The 19006-nt window shown below is 37.1% G+C and overlaps 1 protein-coding gene across 2 annotated transcripts in view; it reads left to right on the forward strand.

Moving 5' to 3' along the window:
- TOX3 (TOX high mobility group box family member 3) overlaps nucleotides 1-19006 on the forward strand; it is a 106321-nt gene that overhangs the window by 80343 nt on the left and 6972 nt on the right. Inside the window, exons 3-5 of one of the 2 annotated variants that reach the window (XM_010347856.3) lie at nucleotides 464-718; nucleotides 13749-14018; nucleotides 18077-18304. In XM_010347856.3, the coding sequence (XP_010346158.3) occupies nucleotides 464-718; nucleotides 13749-14018; nucleotides 18077-18304 (753 nt within the window). The remainder of the gene's footprint in view (nucleotides 1-463; nucleotides 719-13748; nucleotides 14019-18076; nucleotides 18305-19006) is intronic. The other variant, XM_039478632.2, reaches the window with a different exon arrangement.

The following is a 19006-nucleotide window of genomic DNA, read 5'->3' on the forward strand; positions in this document are numbered from 1 at the left end:
TAAATATATGTAATATTTAATTCTGGATTAGTGTGTGTGTGTGTGTGTGTGTGTGTGTGTGTGTGTGTGTGTGTATGCACCACAGAATCATCAGCATTTTATAAAGCATGTGGATAGTGTCAGTAGTTTGAGCTGTTTCACTAACATATCAATAAAGTAGCAATTTGTTATATGCTTCAACTAACAACAAAGACAGATGTTGCTAATTAAGTAGGCATTAAAAAAACTGTTAATAGTGATACTCCATTAAAACCATATGATAATGAGACTTAAATCTTTAATCAGAATGATCAGCAAAACTTTATATATGGAAATCTGTGTTTAAGATATTTTCATTTGAGAGATAACTATTTGGCCTAGATCTGTAGGTAGTGTTTTCATGCAATGTCTTTCTTTTCCCCTCCAGGGGGGAATAAGATATAGGAACAGAATATGAAGATATCTATATTTTGTTTCCTTTTAGCAGACATTCCATACACCAAGCCTTGGGGATGAGGAATTCGAAATTCCACCAATCACGCCTCCTCCAGAGTCAGACCCTGCCCTAGGCATGCCGGATGTACTGCTACCCTTTCAAGCCCTCAGTGATCCATTGCCTTCCCAGGGAAGTGAATTCACACCCCAGTTTCCCCCTCAAAGCCTGGACCTCCCTTCCATTACAATCTCAAGAAATCTCGTGGAACAGGATGGTGTGCTTCATAGCAGTGGGTTGCATATGGTAGGCACCATATTTATTACTTACTTATTTTTTGTTTTTGGTCATTTGCACAAATCATGGTAAAGATCTGAGAGTCCATGTTCTGAAACATCTTTTGCTTGTTCTTCGTGGATTGATCCTCATGCTGTTTAAATGCAGGCACTGGATCGCTGCCTGGTATTGAACAAAAGGGTATTGGGTTGGTTGACAGTAACCTAAAAGAGGATGATCCGAAAAGATTCTGCTGATCTCAGATGATGTTTTTTAAAAAAGTCTGATCTGTTGGTTTGGAAGTGGCCAATCTTCCCTTGCCTTTGGTTTAACACAGAGGTGTGCTCGAGTTGAAAGTCTGCCCAGGCAAGATTTTAGAAATGGAAGTCCTTATCAGGTATCTAGGCATTTTGAGTTTTTAGTATTATAATGCTTATGATATATGATTTACTCTTACTGCAAATGAAATACCAAACTGAGATACCAAAAAAGGGAAAAAATATAATTGCTTATAACCAGCAGAGAAAAATATAGAACAAGTGATTGTGTGAAATACACCTAATTGTGTTATTTATTGTCATAAACATGGAATAAGGCACTCCAGAGAGCCAGGATAACTAATGCAACAAGTTTGGTTCTATTTTTCTTAGTGTGCAATTATAGTCACCCATCACTAGAGTAAATTTGCTTAAGTATTTTAAACTCTTCTGCTGGGATTTTTCTTTCTTTTTTTTCCCCATGATAGCATATAATGAATTTGGGTCTATCTAGGTGAGGTACTAAGTAGACATTTTTAAAACAAGATTAATAGTTTATGGGGCTTTTTCTTTTAAACCCTGATAAAATGAAACAGATGTGTTGGTATAACAAAAAACAAATCCTCTTGCTTGTTTACATATTTCTCTGCACATTAGGACCATGCCAGTGATGTTTATTGGTTTCATTGTTAATTCCCCAGATAACAACATATGATTGCAAAATATGTAGTGGATTAGCGGCGCAAAGATTCAATGTGCTCTCTGAAATATAAGATTACTTTCCCAAATAGGATTGCAGCAACATAATTTTCTTTGCCTGTGATCTTTTGTGTTTGAGCTGAACATCAGGGTTTTTATTTTTACTCTTTTTTTTTTTTTTGGTCAGAAAATAATGCAGTGAACAGTCGGGAAATAGTCATTAAGTATTCATAAACATTACTTGACATCACAAATAATTGTTTCCTGGGGACTTTCTTATATTTTTGTCCCTTTGACACTGGAATGGAGGGTTCTATTCTCTGTTTCTCTACAGCCAGGCTTTCAATGTTTTGCTTAGAAAATAATAAAAATAAAATGGGAGTGTTTTAGTCACCAAGGAAGTTTGCCAGGGTTCACTGTCATTCACAGATGCTCAGTGAGGCTCATTTAAGTTGCAGAAATAGTTAAATGTATGCTAAAATGTGTACTTTATTAAATTAGTAAATATTTATTAATAATATAGGAATCTGCCTTTAAATTAAACATCTGATGAATTACCTTGCCTTAAAGCTATAAAAAACTGTTATTGCTGCCATAAAAAAGTGTAAAGGAGGCATTTTGACTATGAAATTTCATTTCATGGTCAATTGAATTTACTATATTGGAAAGAACTAAAGATGGAATCATAAAATAATTATGATATTCACATACACTTAAAGAACAGTGCTTTCACAGACGGGCGTTGGGAAAGAGGACTCAATTTTTAATGCTTCTTTTGTAATGTATGGCTAATCACTAAAGCAGTTGAATTATTTCATTGATTTTTAAAAGTATAGGTACTTTAGCTAAGTGCAGGCTGTTGTCATGGTATTTACATGGACCTCATCACGTTTATTGGTGCCTTTTTGAAGTTTTGCTGAACCCGAGTGATATTTATTTTGGCTTGAAACAAACTAATCTTGTTGAAATTCTAGTAGAATTTCACCTTGAAGAAATGTCATGGGATTTTAAATCACAAATGTTGGCAAAAATAAAATGTGCTAGGACAGAATTATGATGAATACATTGTGTCGTTGGCTTTGTTGTATGTACTACCTGACATGTTCACCTATAAACTTGAATGCAGAATCGCCAGAGGCATGGTTAAAAATTGGTTATGTCAAGGTTCTTCTATATCTCCCTCCGGGTACTGAGTTGGCTGGCTACATCATAACACTCCACAGAAGCCTCCTCAGAGATTTCCCTTAGGAAGGTCACCAGAAAAATAATAAATAATACTTTATACATCATGCATTCAGCTTCCCAGTGTGTATTGGATATTTCATACCTTATGCAAGTAAGAAGTTTTATTATCCAAATGAAGATGGCTGTCTGTTAAGGATTGCTACGGTGAATTAAGACTGTAATAGAAGAAGAAAAGCCAGCTTGTTGATGTTGTATTGAACCAGCTTTTCTTCAGAGCTTCATCGGTTTCCCTTTAGAAAGAGTGACAGTTTGTCACATTACTGATTAGCAACATTATTGTTGGCAACAAGCACAACATGTTTATCTTCCTTAAATTTATGGCATTATATTTAAAAACAGAAGGCAGGAACTAAAAAGGGGGATTAAAAGGAGTCCAGTGATTAGCATTCACATTTCAAAATATGCAAATAATGCCTCAGTATTCAAAAGCGAATTGCTGAAAAATTGAATGTCGACGCATTTGTGACTTCAAAGAACAACCTTGATTTGCTTGTCGTGAATACGTGTATTTTAAAACAGGATGTGGCTGGCAAGTCAAAATCAACGGTATATTTTGGTTAAAAATTTGTTACCTCTAAGCATTATTGCCAGTTCAGATGATCATCTGGAAATTGTTTTAATCTACAAAAGATTGCAGTTCTAAAAATCTACAATGTACGTTCCAAAAGGTTGTGTTGTTTTTTTTTTTTTAACACCTCTCTATAATCTGCCCAGCCTGCTGAGTAGCATTGACATCAGTAGTACATCAATTTCAGAAAGTGGATTATTTTTACTAGACAGCTATTGTGACATATTGGGTCAGTCATAAATGAAAGATATTCATGCAAGCATGCAATACTTGTAATGAAGTCTCACTCTGACCTTCTGTATGATTGATTCTGTAATTTAGTTTTCTCAGGCAGTGCCTGAAATGAAATGAAATCATGTTGAACAAGTTTTGAATACCCACAGTGCACCAGGAGAAGAAAAATCTGCAGCCCTAGAGGCTTGAGAGAGAGCAGATGAACGATTTATCTCTATGCTATTATAGCCTTTGCCAGCATTCAACATTTCTTTTTTTTTTTCTTATTTGGCTTAAGTACTTAATTCTGCAGGTAGCAGTAAATGGGAAAATAAAATGCTGTTCAGATTTAAAATGACAGGACAGGAGTATGTGCAGGGGACTGATAAAATATCTTGAATAGAACTGACCTTTCATGTAGCTGAAAGTTACTGGGGGATTCATCCTCATAATTACCATATAGATTATTTTTATTTCTTTCCTGCAATGAAACATTTCAGAGAGCAGTAGTGCTGATTGAATGAAAATTGAACTTGTTAACATTCTTTTCAGCTTAGCCTGTTGTACATAACAGAAGGTTAGCTTTGATGAATTTCAAAATTCTCTTTGATATCTAAGAAACAGACAGTAAAGTAATTGTCTCTGTTCTGATATTTTGTATGCCCCCCCAAAAGGGAATTTATAAAACACACTGATAATTCACATACTTTTCTTCATATATTATGTTTCCATGTTTAGAGGACTGACATTTTCTATTTGATATTACCTTGAATTTAATTGTGATCACACGTATTTATAGAAAATACTATAGTGGTACTCTGGCAATATCAAATAGAGTATTAGAAAATTGAAAAAGATGGAAGTAAGAGAAGTATTTGAGTATGGTAGTATTCTTATCTGTTAAAGAGAAGAGAAAAAAAGAGGAAAAGTTCCTATAGGAGACACTTACGCAGAGAAGAAAATTATGAGCTTTTAAAATATTCATAAGCCTCTTAAGTCATAATCCAGACAGGTATCATTTTTCATAGAAAAATGGCAATTTGTCAAAATATTCCATCTAAAATTACCAGGCTTATTTTAGAAGTTTTTATACCATCATTTGGCATGGCTATAATTTTGAAGTTTAATTATTATATTTGTTTTCTAAAAAAATGACTTTCATGCCACTTTTATACTTAAAAAAAATCTTAACGTTAAGAGAAATAGCAGACTTTCAATTAATACGTTGTTTTTAGCAATGTTGCTTAATGTGTTACAGATAAAGCAGTTATTTCATGGGCCATTAATGTGCTTAATGCATGGAACGTTCTATTAAAACAAGCCCTTATTATTGTTATGAACGCATTCATTGCCATTGTCAATAGAGGCTGCAGAGCTGAAGTCCACAGGATGATGACTATTTAGCCATGGGGGGACAGGCAATTTCTCATACAAGTTGAATGCTTACAAATTTCTCATACAAATTGAATAACTTTGGTCAAGTTATGGCCAAAAACTATTTTTAGTATAAATTAACAATATAAAAGTCACAACTTGCATAGGCAAAAATACACATTGAATGGAATAAGACCTATCTGCGCAAAGTCTAAATTATAGAACTGAAACCGTATGTTAACCTTCAATGAATATTTACTGAGCACCTACTAAGTGCTGTATACTGTTTGTTGCTATTTTTTTCAAATTTTACATATTTTTTAGAGATGAGATCTCACTCTGTCACTCAGGCTGAGATACAGTGGTATGATCATAGCTCACTGCAGTCTCAAACTGCCATGTTCAAGCGGTCCTCAGCTTCCCAAGTAGCTGGGACTACAGGGGTGTGCCACCATATCCAGCTAGGTTTTAAATTTTTTATGGCAACAGAGTCTTGCTATCTGTTGCCCAGGCTTGTCTTGAACTCCTGGCTTCCAGCTGTTCTCCTATCTTAGCCTCCCAAAGTGCTGTGATTAGAGGTGTGAGTCATTGCACCTTGTCTCTTTTTAACCATTAGACCTTGATTATACTGTTTGTGAAATTGTTTTTTTTTTTTTCTACTAGCGTCCCCTCAACATAATACAAAGATTCAGTCTGACTGCTGCTTCAAAGAAGCTTATTGTCAAAAGCCAACTTTAATTTAGCTGTTACTATACCTTGACAATTGTGGCTGCAGACATTTTTACAAGCTGTCTTCTTTGTAGAGCAAAGAGCCTTGTACCATACTGAGCTTAAAATAAATACTCTTTATTCTTGACCTGTGCATACTACTGACTCTGAACAGATAGATGTTGTCTTTAGGGCTGAGTTAACATGAAGGTCATCTGTCAAAGTAGGACTATGTTCCAAACTTCTGCTAAACCTAATTAGCCCTTGTGCAGTGTTATACATGATTACTTGTTTGGTTTATAATATTTAAAGGCAAGTGTTATGAGAAGACTGCCTGTGGTTTATGTCCCTGTATTTTCTTTTTAACATAGATCATCTAAAGTTGAGTATTGTAGTACTTACGGAGGGTCCAGAGACAGCAAAGGCACCCTTTATAGTGCTTAGATTCCCACATGAGACTGACATGATGGCTCAAATATTTTTTGGAGAGGTGAGAATTACCCTGTATACTATTATCCCATTCCTTTCATTCACAGCCCTTGTCATTCTTTGCAGTGGTTTCCTTAGCTTGCTTCCCACCTGCCGCCTTTCTACCAGAATGGAAGCTCTAGGAAGGCAAGTGCTCCTAGGGTATGTTTGCTGTCATCCCTGGACCTGGAATACACTTGGCTTTCAATAAGTATTTTATTTGTTCAATATATGAATGAATAAAAGGACAATGAAAGGATATTGTTATGAAGAGCCTACCTATTCTGCTGAGTTAGAATGGAGGGGAGGGGACTTAAAAGTATCAGCAACTATGAAGGTGGAATTGCTCTTTAAAATTTTAATTTAGGACTGAATAACATAGCATGGAGCTGTCTCTTTGGTAAAACAAAAGCAGTTGCAGGGTACATGAGTAAAATACCATTAAGTGTTCATAATAAACTCTTGAAAATTTTATTTTGTCAAGAAACTATTAATTAACTTTAGAGAACACTGTTTTTTACAAAACTTTCATGTATAGGTATGTCTGATTACAACCCTGAGAGTAGTTATCAAGTAAAAATGATCTATTTCAGTGCAGATACTTTGATGAATATAAAATTGGAGGTATGTAGGTCTGTAATTATCATTGGTATGCATTTGGCATAACTGTTTCAGGGTCTATTGGGGTTACAAACATAGCAGCTATGCATAGCTATTTGATTGTTGTTAATTGGGAAATAAAATTTTAACATTGCTATAGGACATAACTAAATAATTGAACATAAAATTATTGGCCTGCATTTCCTATTTGCAGTTACTGTTATTTATTAATATAAAGTAACTTTTATTACTGATAATTGCTTAATTACTTCATTTCTCAAGAAATATTGATTAGAAAACTAGCACAGTGAAAACATATTTAGTCACACTCTAATATATTTGGGTTATTTGCTTCTTAATTGGATGTTATGCTCTATTTTGAAAACCTAATATTGGATCATTATGGAGAATATTTATGTGCAAGTACAGATAGAAGATGCATTAAACACATATTAGAATTTTAAAAATTTTAATGATGAAATCAACCCAGGTAGAAATGCCATTGTAATAAGTAAAAACAGGTAGTATAGAATAACAACTTATAACATTTAAAATAAAATATCAGTGTGAAAGCTTATGTCTCACATTTTCAAAAAGAAACAAAACAAAGCAAGACTAGGGTGTGTGTAACTATGTATTACTAAGCGTGCAGCACGAAGATAAATGCGATGCTGCTCCAGGCCTGAAAAAAATGAGTGAAAAAGATTTAAATATGTAGTTTTCTCATAAGGAAATTAGAATGAGTTTTATCCATTCTCTTCTCATATCCCTCCACCCTAAGACATATCTTTCTATGAAGTACAAACATGATATTATTGCATTGTGATTTACACAGAAAGGAAGTTTTTCACCTTTCAATTCTGTTTCAGTCTTGATTAAGTCCAGGAGAAAGACTCAGTCTGGGGCTAATTAAGTGTTTCACACCTTTCTTTTAGCCTTCTTAAATTAAAGAAAGCAGAACTCAGGCCCAGAGCCTTAGGCAGGCCCCAGTATCCACACTGAGTATAACAGTATTAATTTCTTTTATTGGTGTTTATTTGGCATTCCATTTATCATGAGTGATTTTAATTTTTTGTTTATGTTAGTGATCTAACGTTTCCTTATTAATATAACATTATTCAGATTTTAACAGTTCACTCAAATGATTAATGTTCAATAATAGACTGGGTTTCAAGCAATTTAAGAAAATGAGGGATTGCTACCTGAAATATCCGTTCCTTGGATTTTTCCTATTTAAAAAAGACAAAGAGACTTTCATCAGGTGGAGAGAGAATCGAGCCTCGGCTAAGCACTCCCCTACCCCCGCCAACACATACAGAAGCCGGAAGGCTTTGTTGAACACCAGAGGCATGAATCTTACTTACAGGCCAATAGATAGAAGGCAGTGCCCCTCCTATTAGTGAGAGCATTTTATGAGATCCATGGCCCACCCATTCTGAGTGACCTTCTGTGACTGCAAAAATTAATCTTTGGGTATTCTTCGAAACACAGATTGAGGCAGTAGGCTATACATTTATATTGAAACTAAATAGAAATGTCCACTATTGATTTAGATGAGTTGGTTGCCCATGAAGTATGGTCAGTTAATATTTATTGCAATAAATAGCACCACTAGATAGACACCATGCTTTCAATGGCAGCCTTCTATACTGTGAATATAATCCAGATTTCCTAACACAGACGGTAAACCTTGCCACTTTATGGCCGTGACTTGCCGTTCCAACCTCAGAGCCAGCCGTGGTCTTCCTGGCCCATTCACACTGGACGGTCATTTCCTTAACTGTGGTGTGTTTGCTCATGCCCCAGGTTTGGGTATGTGTTCATCTCTGCCTGGGATGCCCTGGATTGGTTAGCTTCTCCTTCCTTTATACCTTAGCACAGTGGGTTACCTCCTCAGGGAAGCATCCTATGATTTCCCCACCTTACACAATCAGACCAGTCTCTCCAAGCCTATTGCATTTCATCCTTCACCTTGCCTACCCTGCACCCAGCTTTCCCGTCCACCCTTTCATTTCTCAAACTTGTCGAGATCTCTCCCACTTCAGACTTTGCACATGCTGTTCCTTCTGTATGGAACATGCTTTTCCCTTTACTTCACGGCTAGCTTCTCCTCATCCTTCAGCATCAGCTCAAATGCCATCTTCTTTGAAAGGCCTTTCCTGATGACCTAATCACATGTAGCCATGCTTCCCCAATAACTCTTTTTTGTATAAACTATTTATTTTCTTCCTGATATTTATCACAATTGATATCTTGTTTATGTGGATACCTACATATTTTTAGGGACAGAGCATAGGCTTTGAACATCTCTACCTGCACCTCCCCAAGAAGATGATTCTTTTGTGATATTTGTCTAATACAGTAGTTTGCAAACAAAGGGGGTTTTGACATTTGCCAATGCCTGTATACATTTTGGTTGTCACAACCTGGTACAGAAGGGGTGGCTACTGGTATCTAGTAGGTAGAGGCCAGAGACGCTGCTGAAGATTCTATAATGTATAGAATGGCCCTCCCCCAACAAAGGATCATCCAGACCGAAATGTCAGTACTGCTCAGGTTGAGAAAATTTCATCTAATATTGCCAATTAGAAGACAGAATGCAACAAGGAAGAGAGAATGAGTTTTTCCCAAAGACTGAAAAATTCAGGAAATGATATAAAGGAACAATACATATAAAATGTAATTGTGAAAATACTTGAGAAAGCTACCAGCATTCAACTCTTATTGTTGTTATGATAGTGGCTATCTCTTATAACCCAATAGCTGGCAATGATCTATTGGCCTTTAAATGATCACTGATAAATCTTTTAGGACTTAATTTTTGTAAGTGAGAAGTAATATTAACAAAAGCACATTAAATTTATCTGGTCTTTATTCATGGTTATACATTGCCTTATTGTGTCATTACTACTGGGAAAAATTATGAGCAATTTTGGTAGGAGTATATAAAAATTATTCTGGCCTACACTTTGCTGTAGTGAATTTGTTAGTCCATTTAAGATTTTGTTTAATATGTAAAGTAATCACACGGTAATTTACTGGTTCTAAATATATAAGCTTTGATATATTACCTTCTCTGACCTGATACATCGTAGGTGCTCAATAAATGCTTTTAATCTGAGCTGACATCTTTTCTCTTTTTAAATGGTAATCCTAAGATCAAGGGTAACATCTTAAAGGTTACTTTTATGGAAACTAATTGGAGCTGTTGAGGATCCTCAAGTTCCCCAAGGCAGTTGCTAATAATTGGTGGCCCTAAAGGAGCTTGAATTTCTGAAGAGACACGTTAGCCATTAATCTTCTTACATCATAATCTTCACTCATAGGAAGTTATTATTGAATAACTGTGGACCATGGTAAGTGGTAGCACATTTTGATGCATCAGTTATGTGGGTCTAAGGTTACTTTACAAGTAGTGTAAAGGTCCTTGGTATCTTGTCCAGTGGGAGATAGCATCTTTTTTGGATCTGAAGACTATGTAGATGACTCTAAAGTTTGGCAAGGCTATGGCCCCACCACCAGTACTCTTCAGGAATGGTTTCCATACCGTCACCACTGCAGAAAAACTCTTTTTTTTTTTTGGTAATGAAATATTATGAGAAACCTCAATTTATAAAACAAATAGAAATGGAGTTGATTTTGTTAAATGGGGATGATGACAGTGGAGATCGCAGAGTCTCATTCATCTCTCTCGGCCAGGACATGCCTCAGGTACCTGGCTCTCTAGGGCCCAGGTTTTCTGTCAAGCATTGACTGGCTAGCCTGGGGACCCGGGAAATCATTCCTATCTGTCTAAGAATGAATACAGTACTAGTATCTAATGCAGAAAGCAATTTAGGGAATTAAGTTAGAAAGGGCATATTAAGCTGAGCACAAATGCTGGCACATAGTAATAAACCACAGCAAAACTTCCTTTTTAGTACAGTGAACTTTGGCTGTCCATCAACAGAAGCTCCCCAGCAACAAGGTCCATAATAAAGGCACAAATTGCAGATGGAATTCAGGAAGAGTTGATGAAGCCAAGGAGCCTTCTTGGCCTTGTATTTGGCCATGAGAGCCATCTGAAAAATGCTAGAGGTGTGGGGTGAGTCAATCGAGCACCTGTGTGTGCAGAGTTTTCACAGGCATTGGAGCAAAGAGCGTTAAGTAATTCTCTGTTAATGAGAAAACCGCATAAATCAGATTATCACATTTCATGGCCATGCCAGTTAACTAATTTATTATTATACATTCAGAATTAAACTACTTCAGTTAAATGTGCCCTGGTATTTGCCTGTAGATACTTTAAAACACCTAGATTTAAATAATATGGAAAGACTTTTAAAAAGCATTCTGAAAGTCATATATGAAGAAGAACATTTAGAATAAGATAAATAGCTTAATTATCGGTAGTTTGAGGGTGAAAGTGATTATCAGTGAGCAGTGGTTAAACTTCAAGAGAACATGGAAGACTGAATAGATAGCTCACACTTTCTAGGGGAAATGAGTAAATATGGTAGAATGCCAATCAAAAAAATAATTAGGATGAATGGATACCATAAAATCCACACAGTCTGCAGAAAGACACCTGCAGGTAGAACGTAATATTACAGGAACAACAAAGGAGTGCATTGCTAATAATACAAGGGAATGTGGTGTTCTGATACTTGGCGATGCTTTCCTCCAGGATTTCATAGTCATTATTCAGAAATTGTTAAGAAATGGGAAATGTATGTATTTAATATTTAACTCTAACACCTAGCGATGGACTGTTTTAACCACTTGAATTATCTTCTTTTTTTTCTGATTAAAGTGTTTTGTTTACTTTCGCTTTGTATTGTGGTCACAGCTTATCAAAACAGCATACACATGTACATAGAAAAAGCTGAAACTCTCCCCTCCTTGCCCCTCCCATTCTACCCCTGATAATGTAACCATTATTACCGTTAGCATATACTTCTTTTTTTCCCAAAGAAAATGAGACTGTACTTTATAATTGTTTTGTAGTTTGCCTTTTATGTACTGTATCTTGGGTATCACGCTAGGTTAGTGGTTCTCAACTGGGAGTGGTTCGGCCCCACCAGGGGGCAAAGTCTGGAGACATTTTTCATTGTCATGATTGACAGGGGGAGGGAGGTTGTCAGCATCTAGTGGGTAGAGACTGGGGATGCATCTAAGTACCTACAATATGCAGGACAAGTCCCCTCAATATGCAGGACAAGACCCTACAATAAAAGTTATCTGGTCCAAAATGTCAAGAGAGCTGAAATTGAGAAACTCTGCCCTAGGTCAATGCACATAAATCTAATTCATTATTTTTAAAAGCTTCATAACACTTTGACTTATGGGTAGATCATAATTTATTCAACTGGTTTTCTTTGATAGAGCTTCTTATTGAATGACATTTATATATTTAATATGAAGAAACCAAGTGCTCCAATTTAGTTATTTACAATTCATTCTGCTTCTTTAAAGAGCAAAAATAAGCCTTATCAGAAGGGCTCAAAAAAGGAACAGTTAAGAATTCATAGGCTTGTGTATAAAATTAGATTCTGGGTCACTGTGAGTCAAGAGAATTTGGTTTCAGCAAAATCACAGACTCACTCCAAATGACATGTCTTAAAGTAAGTCATTTGAAAAGCATGTCTTCATTTTTTGATTCTTTGGAATTAAAAAAGAAAAATAAAGAAGCAGCAGCAACAACTTGTCAGGCCTTTCTGTATGACTACCAAGAACAGAGACAGCTGCATTTGAAGTAACTGCAATAACTTTCATAAAAAGCTATTTCGGATGCTCTTTACCATCTTTTTTATGTATTTAAGAAAATTCATTAGTACATTAAATCATGGTGGATGGAACAAAAGAAAACAAAGTAGGTTTAAATGAAAAAAGTGATATCCAATCCAAAAGACATTGAATGACTTCCAGATGCCACTGACAATGTAATTCAGAATCGGAATGACCGTCTGGTTAACCACAGAGGATTTCACAGAAAGGGTGCCCTAAAGCAAACAGATGTTTGCTCTGTGAAACCAAAGCTCTGTGATTTGCTGGCCTATCCTCTGCATGTCCTGTGCATTTCTGCACAGGATAAAATAAAGAATGACTTTGCCTTCTCTCATAACAGCTATGTGTGAGGGAAGGATGTAAACTGATGGACGAGCCTGAATGGGTGGGGCCTCTGCTTCAGCCCTTTCCCTGCCACATCTTCCTCAATAAGAAACAAGAGCTGTAAGATTATATTTAGTTTTGCTAATTCATTCCCTTCCTGCCTCCCTCCCCGCTCCCTCCCTCCCTGTCTTCCCCTTTCTTCTTCCCTCTCCTCCCTTCCCACCCTTCTCCCTCCCTTCCTTCCTTCCTTTCTTCCTTCCTTCCATATTCATTGACAGTTCTATAATGAAATAGTCTGGGCTGGTCCCCAGCACAGTGTCTCACACCTGTAATTGCAGCACTTTAGGAGGCTGAGGAAAGTGGACCATGAGGTCAGGAGATGAAGACCATCCTGGCCAACCTGGAGAAACCTGGTCTCTACTAAAATACAAAAAAAAAAAAAAAAAAAAAAAAAAAATTAGCAGGGTGTGGTGGTGTGCACCTGTAGTCCTGGCTGCTTGGGAGGCTGAGGCAGGGGAATCGCCTGAACCCAGGAAGTGGAGATTGCAGTGAGCCGAGATAACTCCACTGCACTCCAGCCTGGCAACAGAGCAAAACTCTATCTCAAAAGAAAAGAAAAATAGTCTGGGCTGGATATTTGGATTTTGTGCTTTTCACCTTCCAGCTTCTTGGCATGGGTCCTTATATTTAATAAATGAACAGAGACCATCATCCTGCAATAGGTCAGACCTATCAACATTGCAACAATTCAAACCTATCTAAGGAGCTGCTAACCTGATAAGTTCACTGGTATTTGGAAAAACTGAAATCTTTTCCCCCTTCACTACTTCCTTTCCAGGATCAGAGCCACACACAAGTATCCCAATATCGGCAGGATCCCTCCTTGATCATGCGGTCCATCGTCCACATGACCGATGCTGCACGCTCTGGGGTCATGCCTCCTGCCCAGCTCACCACCATCAACCAGTCTCAGCTCAGCGCCCAGTTAGGGTTGAATTTGGGAGGTGCCAGTATGCCTCACACATCTCCTTCACCTCCAGCAAGCAAATCGGCCACTCCCTCCCCTTCCAGCTCTATCAATGAAGAGGATGCTGACGAAGCCAGCAGAGTAAGTTAGAACTGCCTTAGTATATAAACTTCCAGAGAACATGGGATCACCCCATACTATTTGTATTTCATTGATAGTGTTACTGTGTTTTTTCTTCATGGATTTGGAGTAGCATTTAAATGTATGATGGTTTATTGTTTTTCTTCACTCTTTCATTTATTTTCTATAGGAAGCATGTTGGACTGGAAATGGAGAGATCTGGCTTCTCCTACTATAGATAGCTGTAAGGCATTGGATATGTTATTTAACTGTTGTAGGCCCAAGTTTTCTAATCTGCAAAAGGAGGACGCCTTGCTACAAATTTCCGGAAATCCTAGACATTCTAGAAATTCTAAACTGCTCTGGTTCTAAGTTAATCTCTGTGTGAACAAGTTTGATCCAGTGTGTTGGCCAAGCTGCTGCCACATTTGACAGCCGTGTACCTTCAGTGATGTCTATCACTGAGTTCGTTCTCATCATCTTCCATTTTTGCCTTTGTCCTGGGAGATGTATAATTTTAAATGATACATAGTTTGAAATAAAAACTGTCCCAGGTATGACTTTTCCGAATGCTTAGAACAAATAATGAAAAAGAATACTGTAATAGTACATAATTACTCATTAGTCACTCGTTAACTATGTGTTGTATACCTACTCTGTGCTTGACATTTTGTTTGGTTCTTGAGATACAAAGATTTACAAGAGAATTACTGCTCATGAGACTCCCCACTGGGGATGAATAGCAAAGTTTAAAACTAGCTCCAGATGTGATTAGTGATATAATTGATGTATCTGGTGTGCTGAGATTCTAATCGATTCTGCTTGGGAGAGTGATTTGAGGAAGAGTTTATTAAGAAAGTGATATTTGAATTAGGTCTAAGAGGATAAATAAAAGTTTGTGAGGCAGAATAGAGAGTCCAGCATTTTGGTGGGGGACTAGTGAAGAAGAGTGGAAGTACATGGTATTTATGGGTAACATGAAGTTTGATATGAGGGAAGAGAGAAATAGAAGTTGAAGAACAAAATGGCTTAAATGTGGTGGTCTTTCTTCTGTTGGTAGCTAAGAGCTGATTAATTATTTGCACCGAGGAGTGGCATAAGTAATTTGTGCTTTAGAGAGATAACTTTGGCTCTACATAGAATGCCTTATAAAGGGAGGGGCCAAAGAAAGGGAAATTAATTAGAAGACTGTTTTGTTATGTTTTCTTTCATCAAGGGAAGGAATGGACAGGAGGTACCAGATTAGCAGGCATTTTAGGAGTGAGAATCACTTTAAAGATTTGGTGATCCACCAGCATTTGAAGAAGAGATCAATTGGGTTTTAGTTTGAGAGCCAGAATGGAGATCAGCAAATGAGAGGAGCAGCCCACAAAGAGAGGAGTGTCCTCGCCCATGAGGAACACAGGAGTTTGGCTTGTTAGAGTTGGGTTTGAGGTGCTTACGTTGGAGTCTAGAACTCAGTTCATGGGAGCTGGAACTGTAGATTTTGGGACCATCAGGGCATGGATGAGAAGAGGTGAAAGTAATCAGGACTTCTCAGAAAGTATAAGGAGCAAGTCAAGGACAGAACCCTGAGCATCATTTGCTTCTAAGTAGCAAAAGGAAGAAGAGGAGCTAGAGGATTAAGAGTGTTGAAGAACAGAGGAGGGAGGTTCGAGTGATGCTGCAGAAATCGAAGGGGTCTCAAGATGAAGAGTTTAGTCTATAATATCACATTAGCACCCCATTGGACCCAGGAATGGTAAATGCACTGACAGTCTTCTCTTAGTCACAGAACTTCAGTCCAGAGGATGGAGAAGAAGTGGTTAAAGACTCTTGAGGGATATGATCAGATGGAGTTAGGTAACAGCTTAGCCATTACAGTTCCAGTGGATTCCTTTCCCTCCAATCACATGTCCACTGGTCTTCATACTTGCCGCTGTACCAAGCTGAAATTGTAATGTCTTAAAGAGGACCTCTTATGGGACTCCTAGCTTGCTCTGTTTTAAGCGAGGGTCTAGGTTTTGTGTAAAGGCAATGAAGCCAATTTATCTTTATTGAACCTTAGCTGAGAAAGGAAGATTAAAATTATCATTGATTATGTCTCTTTGGGGTAAACCTGTTTCTCCAGCTTTCTGTCCCAACCCTTTAAAGTCAATGAAACAAAAATTTACTTAGGAGAATTAATTCTGAGTTTTAATTTAAATTGTGAGACTCCTCATTTCTAGTTTATCCTTAAAAAGTAATAATGATTGGGGCACATCATGGTTATCCAAGAAAGACATCAAAGGTGGTCAGTATTTGAATATTGTTTTACTGATAATGAAGTTGAACTCCTCTCATTTGGAAAAAGGCTGCTCTGGAAATTAATTTCATCTTGCCATCGGTCAAGATATTGTGGCACTAACAGTGCCAGATTTTCTTCCAGGTGTAGAATATAGTCGTTTGATTCAACTAGAAAAATATGTCTGTCTGTAGATAGCTTTTCTTGTTAAAGTAATGTTTTTCATTGAAGGAATACTTGCCTCCAAGTGAAGCTCTAACTGAAAGGCATCTGACTCTCTTGGAAATTCACATTCATTAAGTAGAATTAAACAAGTCTCACTTATTCTGAACATTTCGAAAAAAGACTATGTGCTCCAGAGAATTATTGAATTAATTGTGTGAGTTATGAAAGATGGCATTTTGGAGGAGAAGTGAGATATGACTTAACACCATCTGAAGCTTATAAACTACTCAGATAAAGTGTAGATGCTGTTACCTCTCAAATAGTACAAACAATAGCCTCACTCAGAAGTAGACCAGCGATTTCTTAACACTTTGAGGGTTCAGAGTTCTCTAAGAAAAGTTTCTTATCGGTTTTCTCCCGAAGAATTTTAGTAAATGGTAAAAATTCAGTAAAAGTTCTGAATGGCCCTCATTTAGAAAGTAAATAATACTCTAGGAAAATTTGAACTAGAATTCAAGCCATTAAAAGGCAATCTGTTAGTAACTTGAATCTACCTTGCCCAAGGCTGGCTTTGAAAACAGATTTTGTCAAGCGTTGGGAGATTCTTGATGAAGTTAACTGCAAAACTATCTTTGATAGTTATATTGTAATCTAGGGGAATGAAACAAGGTTTACAAATTATTTACCCTGCTTCTCTGATAAATATACTAAATGATTAGTGAACTTAGATGATGGTAGCTGGCAAATATGGAGCTTAGTCGTCTTCGAAGTGGGAAACTATTCCCATATCAGTTCATGGTTCTGATCTCTTAGAGTTCATGTTGTGAATAAGCGTGAGTCTCTATGGCAGTGTTCTTGTGGGCAGGGTGACTTGCCATAGATAACAAACATCTTCTTTTTAGTCTTAGTGATTTTTAAGTATCATATATTGCTTTTTTTTTTAACAGGTTTTATATTTTACGGAGAGTATCAATTTCCCTTTTATCTCCACTTAAAGTGGTTTTTACATTTTTACATTTGTTGTTATCTTAGTCTTTAGAAAATTATTGTTATTTTAGAAAGTAAAGATGACCTTTCCCTTATGTTGCAAGTATAGAAATTGGAACTAATTTCCATTTGAGTTTCTAGAGAACCATTAGCAAAGTAACCTTCTGGCAAAATCAAAAAATCAGCCTTAAAAAAAAAAAAAAAAAACAATTAATTCAGATCACACATCTGGCCTATGACCATGGCTAGGGATCTCATTTAAAATATTTGAATATGATCAACATCCTGAATATTATTTAGGTTTTACTTCTAAAACCTCTGAAAATATAAAATATTTCGCTGATGTATGCATGTGTAGTATAGCATATATATAGCATTGCCTGGTACAGAGTGTTCTGTTTTTTATTACTCATAATTGCTATTTAGAGCATATGTTGTGGACGTATTGAAGATATTTCTGGGTCTCATTAATCGATGTTCTAAATGCTAATCTCTGCTGTCTGGTTAACTCCAAGCAAGTTTACCCCTCCCCCGGTTTTGGTGGTGATTCATCTGTTGATGATGCCTAACAAAACCTTCAAAGAACAGTTATGGATCTGAGTTAAGTCTTGTTGCATTCTCTGCAAGTACATTCTAGGCAGTGAATTTTCTTCTTGCTTTGCAGGCCATTGGAGAGAAAAGAGCTGCTCCAGACTCTGGCAAGAAGCCCAAGACTCCAAAGAAAAAGAAAAAGAAAGATCCCAATGAGCCACAGAAGCCAGTGTCAGCATATGCCCTGTTTTTCAGAGACACACAGGCTGCAATTAAAGGTCAAAACCCCAATGCAACCTTTGGAGAGGTCTCAAAAATTGTAGCATCTATGTGGGACAGCCTTGGGGAAGAACAAAAGCAGGTGAGACAGAGACCCATCAAGGCCCCGTAGTAAAACGTTACCCGGAGTATTCCTCACACCTTTTCTGAGTGCATGTGTTCACTTAATATGATTGCTTCTTTTGATAGCCTTTTTCTAAGCGATGGAATTAAAAAACCCTGGCATATAAATCTAAACAACTCTCCAGTTATATTGATTTCTCTGTCAGCTTATGGGTGCATGTTCAGAACTCACTCAGAGGAAGGTTGGAAGAAATCCAGGCAGTATCCTGCAAGCATAAACTTTTGATGATAATCTTTTCATTTTAAATAATGTGGAATTTTTTCCTCTTTATTCAAAAAGGGCACTACAAAGGGATTAGGTCCATCCCGCTTGCCTTTCCATTGATCATCTTTCTGAACCCTTGTGCTGTCCTGGTGGGTTTCCAAACTTTGAAGCTGCCTCTGCGTGTCTCATTATTGTCACTGGGCATTTGAAATTTTATTCCAAGTTCATTTTAAAGCAAGGCAGTATGAGAGGTATTCAGAAATTAGCCATGCTGGTGGGAGATACTTCCTTAGGGGCTTCGTCTCCTCTCCTTGTCTTTGCAACTCCTCCACACAAATGGAGAGAAGAATGGGTACCTTGAGGGTCGGTCCTGGTCCCTCCTCGCCCTACCCCCAGCGGCATGAAACTCCAATTACCATTAATAGAAGTTAACTTTCACATATCTGCCGAAGAATA

Source organism: Saimiri boliviensis, chromosome 1 (genome assembly GCF_048565385.1).
Source record: "Saimiri boliviensis isolate mSaiBol1 chromosome 1, mSaiBol1.pri, whole genome shotgun sequence".
NCBI classification, from domain to species: domain Eukaryota; kingdom Metazoa; phylum Chordata; class Mammalia; order Primates; family Cebidae; genus Saimiri; species Saimiri boliviensis.